Source organism: Schistosoma haematobium, chromosome 3, assembly GCF_000699445.3.
Source record: "Schistosoma haematobium chromosome 3, whole genome shotgun sequence".
Lineage (NCBI taxonomy): Eukaryota > Metazoa > Platyhelminthes > Trematoda > Strigeidida > Schistosomatidae > Schistosoma > Schistosoma haematobium.
Window position 1 is genome coordinate 21,759,008 of NC_067198.1, and position 5,343 is coordinate 21,764,350.

A 5,343-nucleotide genomic window follows, 5' to 3' on the forward strand; every position below is an offset into this window, starting at 1 on the left:
GCATTCAACAAATTGGTCATAGGAGGCACAATATTTCCACACAAGCGTATACACAAGGCTACATGGACCTCACCGGACCACACTACAGAGAACCAGATAGACCATATTTGAATCAATAAAAAATTCCGAAGGACAATGGAAGATGTGAGAACCAGGGGAGGAGCTGACATAGCTTCAGATTACCACCTAGTTGTGGCCAATTTAAAACTGAAGCTAAAAAAGAACTGGACAAGTGGACAAACAGCAATACAAAGGTTCAATACAGCCTTCCTTCGAGATACTGACAAACTCAATGAATTCAAGATAGCTCTCAACAACAGATTCCAAGCTTTACAAGATCTACTGAAGGAAGAAGAAACTACCATGGAGGACAACTGGAAAGGCATCAAAGAAACATTGACTTCAACGTGTCAAGAGGTTCTGGGCCTAAAGAAACACCAGCATAAGGAATGGATCTCTATAGAAACACTGGACAAGATCAAAGAAAGGAAGAACGAGAAGACAGCAATTAACAACAGCCGAACACGAGCAGAGGAAGTCCAAGCACAAGCTGAATACATAGAAGCAAACAAGCAAGTGAAGAGGAGCATTAGAGCCGACAGGAAGAAATACGTGGAAGAATTAGCAACGACGGCAGAAAAAGCTGCTAGAGAAGGAAATATGAAACAGCCTTACGATACAACGAAGAAACTATCAGGGAAATACAGTAAACCAGAGAGACCGGTCAAAGACAAAGAAGGCAAGCAAATCACTGAAATTCAACAACAGCGAAACAGATGGGTAGAATACTTCGAGGAACTCCTGAATAGGCCGGCTCCAATGAATCCACCGAACATCGAAGCAGCACACACAGATCTTCCTATAGATGTCAACCCACCAACGACGGAAGAAATTAGAATGGCCGTCAGACAAATCAAGAACGGGAAAGCAGCAGGACCCGACAACATACCAGCTGAAGCACTGAAATCAGACATCGAAGTAACCACAAGCATGCTTTACCTTCTATTCAAAAAGATTTGGGAGGAGGAACAAGTGCCAATGGACTGGAAAGAAGGACACCTCGTCAAGATTCCAAAGAAAGGAGATCTGAGCAAATGTGAAAACTACAGAGGCATTACACTACTGTCAATACCAGGGAAAGTCTTCAACAGGGTGTTGCTGAACCGGATGAAGGATGCAGTAGATGCCCAACTTCGAGATCAACAAGCTGGATTCCGTAAGGATCGGTCGTGCACAGACCAAATTGCAACACTACGGATCATCGTCGAACAATCAGTTGAGTGGAACTCAACACTATACATCAACTTCATTGATTATGAAAAGGCATTTGACAGTGTGGATAGGAGGACGTTATGGAAACTTCTTCGACACTACGGAGTTCCTGAGAAGATTGTCAATATTATCCGGAACTCATACGACGGACTACAGTGCAAAGTAGTGCATGGAGGACAGCTGACAGATGCATTCCAAGTAAGCACCGGAGTCAGACAAGGCTGTTTACTCTCTCCCGTCCTCTTTCTTCTGGTGGTCGACTGGATTATGAAGACCTCGACATCTGAAGGAAAACACGGAATACAATGGACAGCTCAGAACCAATTAGACGATCTGGACTTCGCAGATGACCTAGCCCTCCTATCACGTACACGTGAACAGATTCAGATAAAGACAGCCAATGTAGCAGCAGTCTCTGCATCAGTAGGCCTCAGCATACACAAAGGGAAAACCAAGGTCCTCAAATTCAAAGCGGAGAACAGCAATCCAATCACTCTTGATGGCGAAACTCTGGAAGATGTAGAATCCTTCACATATCTGGGAAGCATCGTCGATAGACATGGAGGTTCAGATGCAGACGTAAAGGCGAGGATTGGCAAAGCAAGGGCCGCATTCCTACAATTGAAGAACATATGGAACTCAAAACAACTTTCAACCAATATCAAAGTGAGAATCTTCAATACGAACGTCAAGGCAATTCTACTGTATGGAGCTGAAACTTGGAGAACTACAACAACCACAATCAAGAAAGTACAAGTATTTATAAATAGCTGTCTACGCAAGATACTCAACATCCATTGGCCGGATACCATCAGCAATAGCCTTCTCTGGGAGAGAACAAACCAACTTCCAGCTGAAGAGGAAATTAGGAAAAGACGATGGAAATGGATAGGACATACATTACGCAAATCGTCAAACTGCATCACGAGGCAAGCTCTAACTTGGAATCCTGAAGGGAAGCGGAAAAGAGGAAGGCCTAAGAACACATTACGTCGGATAATAGAAGCAGATATGAAAAGGATGAATAGGAACTGGAAGGAGCTGGAAAGGATTATCCAGGACAGGGTTGGATGGAGAATCATGGTGAGCGGCTTATACTCCTTCACGAGGAGTAACAGGTGTAAGTAAGTAAGTAAGTTAAGCACTGCCACTTCCTTCATTCTCTACTCTTTCTGTGCACATTCATCAGTGACATAAAGGTCGAGTGAAGACTCTCTATTTATTTCAATCTCTGTATGGTTAGTTAGATAGTTAGTCAGTTAGTAATCTAATGATTTCTTTATCCCAGTGATTGGTGTCCAGTGGGAATTCTTTGTGGTATTCTCAACACAGAAGTAAAACAGATCAAATTAATGGTTGCATATGGAATCTGAAAGAATTTCTTTAACCGACAATTGACAGAATGTTACGGTTAACACGGAAACACTTGGGGAACAGTTACTGAAGAGTGTTCAGTCCATTGGCTTTGTGGATGGAAATATGGAGAGACACGAATCCATTATATGCTTCAATGTGTAGGGCCAGTGGAGTGCCGTTGAGTTCTAGACAAATCCTCCATCGAGTCGAACCGTGTTTTACGTTCAACGGCAGATCACTGAACGTTGAACAATTCGCTCAACATCATCAAGGTCGAGTATGACTGATGAGGATGAATCAGTTGGATATCACAGACTAGTTCATGTGGCAGCGTCATTACTCTGTACCTCTGTAGTCTGTTCTCTCCGATAAACTATGCTTTTCGACAAGATTCCATTCTTTCTAGACAGTCATTAAGGGAGCCGCATTGCCTGGTTATCACGATAGTCTAAGCCAAGTTATGTACTTATCGTGAGGTGTGACTTCGATGTAATCTAGGAGGCTATGTGTGGTAATCAGGTGTATTTGAATTGTAGTATGAACTAAGAATCCCAGAAATAACGTAATCGGATCAAGAATTACTAGATAACCACAAACGAATGTATTGTATTTAGAATTCGAAATCAAGCATTCAACAAGTACAAAGGAATCATTAGTTCATTCAAACACCACATCCGCCACAGCTTAAATTGGAGTGTGTCTGTAATCGATTGTACGTCTTCTTCTTATGTTCATCCTGTATCTGTCCGACAGTGTATTGAATAAAGACTCTGTATTATCTAGAATGTGCTCATTAGTATTGGAATAAACAACCGAAGTCGGAACAGACTCACCTGCTTCCTGGGATTGTGTAATCAGCATGTCGGTTTTGTACTAAAACCGCTGCTACCTAGAATTTGAACCATAGACTTTTAGACTACCTTCAACCACAAAATAATGTCGAATCTTTATATCCCCAAGTTATGAATGATGTGGATTCATTTAAAGCATATTTCTCACATTGGTTAGAGTAAACATTAGAAGTGTTTTTGTGAAAACGATAAACAGCAGTTGATATGGAACCATCCGAATTATAATCAAAATCGAGCTCATTTAGTACTTGTGCTTCGCATTGAACAAGTTTCCCACAAGAAACAAATGCATTATGAGGACAAATGATAATTGATATGACATCAAGCTTTGTCTCTTCTGAAATAGTTTCCTCGAATTTATTAAGAATGTCATTGCAGAGTAAAGGATCATTAGAAAAATCAGCATCTATCAAGACTGCCTCAGGTTTTCGTTCATGACTAGGTTCATTTAACATATTTTCCTCAGATTTGCAAGGAATTTCGTCAGAAATAAGTGAATTATTAGGAAAAACTATATCTGGTACAATAACATGAGAAATCTGATAAGTTGATTGATTAGAAACTGTTGTCTCATAAGAATTCTGAGTTTCATTTAACTCTGAACTGTTATATGACTCTACGCTGTCTTTTGAAATCGTTGATAAAGATAAATGATCATTATAAATACTCGGCTTAATAGAATCAGAATTACAAGACTTATTATTAGTTGCAGCAAGATGAACAGTAGTATTACAAACTGGCTGAATATGTCCAATATCACCACATTTAAAGCACTTAGAATTACGAAGTTTACATGAATTAAAAGAGTGGAACTTGCCGCAGGACAAACACTGACCAAACGTGTACCCGTCTTTGTGAACTGTATCACAACACCTCAATGAATTATCTGCATAACCTTGAGTATGCACTGGGTTGGGATGAAGAAATGCAGCGGAGTTTTTTTATATCCTCATGAATTATTTTACGGAATCTTCCTCCCTTACGACATTCGGAATTTGTATACTGAACATAGTCTAGCAGTAGATCCTTGAGAATTGTATAAGAAAGCGAAATGGGCTTTTCCGGTAAAGCCAGAGTTTTTAATAAGCTAGATGCTTCTTCTTCGATGAATGTAAGGAATTGTGCTACAATATTAACATCCTCATTATCTTCCTTGGTCATAGCCCAAATTTCGAACCTTTCAAAGTAATCCTCAAAAGCATCAAAATCTAAATGTATATCCAACAATTCCATCACAGGCTCCATCGCGACGCCAATTTGATAATTAGAAGTATTTGAATTATAGTATGAACTAAGAATCCCAGAAATAACGTAATCGGATCAAGAATTACTAGATAACCACAAACGAATGTATTGTATTTAGAATTCGAAATCAAGCATTCAACAAGTACAAAGGAATCATTAATTCATTCAAACACCATACTATACCAGTCCTTTTCATTTCGAGTAGACTCACCACCAACATTGGTAATCTACAAATGAGTGCGTGAGTTGTAGTCACATGAGAGACACAATACGCAGGATCATACTGTGTGTGTGTGTGGTTTTGTCTGATTAATTGACGAACAGTTCAGTGTTGGTGATGGGTGCAAAACAGTCGACTAGCATTGGATCTGTGTTGAAGATGATGTGTGAGACGAAAGAATGAAAAAGAACACAGTCGCCCAATTGTCATACTCCGTGACACACAGTCGATCGATTGTAGTGGGAATACACAAATTGGTGTGAATATACCTCTAAGATTACACAATGGAGTGAAACATTGGAGAGCAGTGATACCCCGTTTACTCCATCGAAATCGAGATGGTATTGACTGAGCACAGGACACGCACATCTTGGTTTCGTTAGTGGTATAGCTCAATAA

General features: G+C 40.1%; 1 protein-coding gene across 1 annotated transcript; it reads right to left on the reverse strand.

The window, feature by feature from the left end:
• Positions 1-3,218: 3,218 nt before the first annotated feature.
• On the reverse strand, positions 3,219-4,855 carry MS3_00005246 (uncharacterized protein). The gene has a single exon (XM_051213270.1). It carries the CDS (start codon positions 3,932-3,934, stop codon positions 3,551-3,553), a length of 384 nt encoding a protein of 127 aa, XP_051069233.1. The 5' UTR covers positions 3,935-4,855; the 3' UTR covers positions 3,219-3,550.
• Between the last annotated feature and the right edge of the window lie 488 nt (positions 4,856-5,343).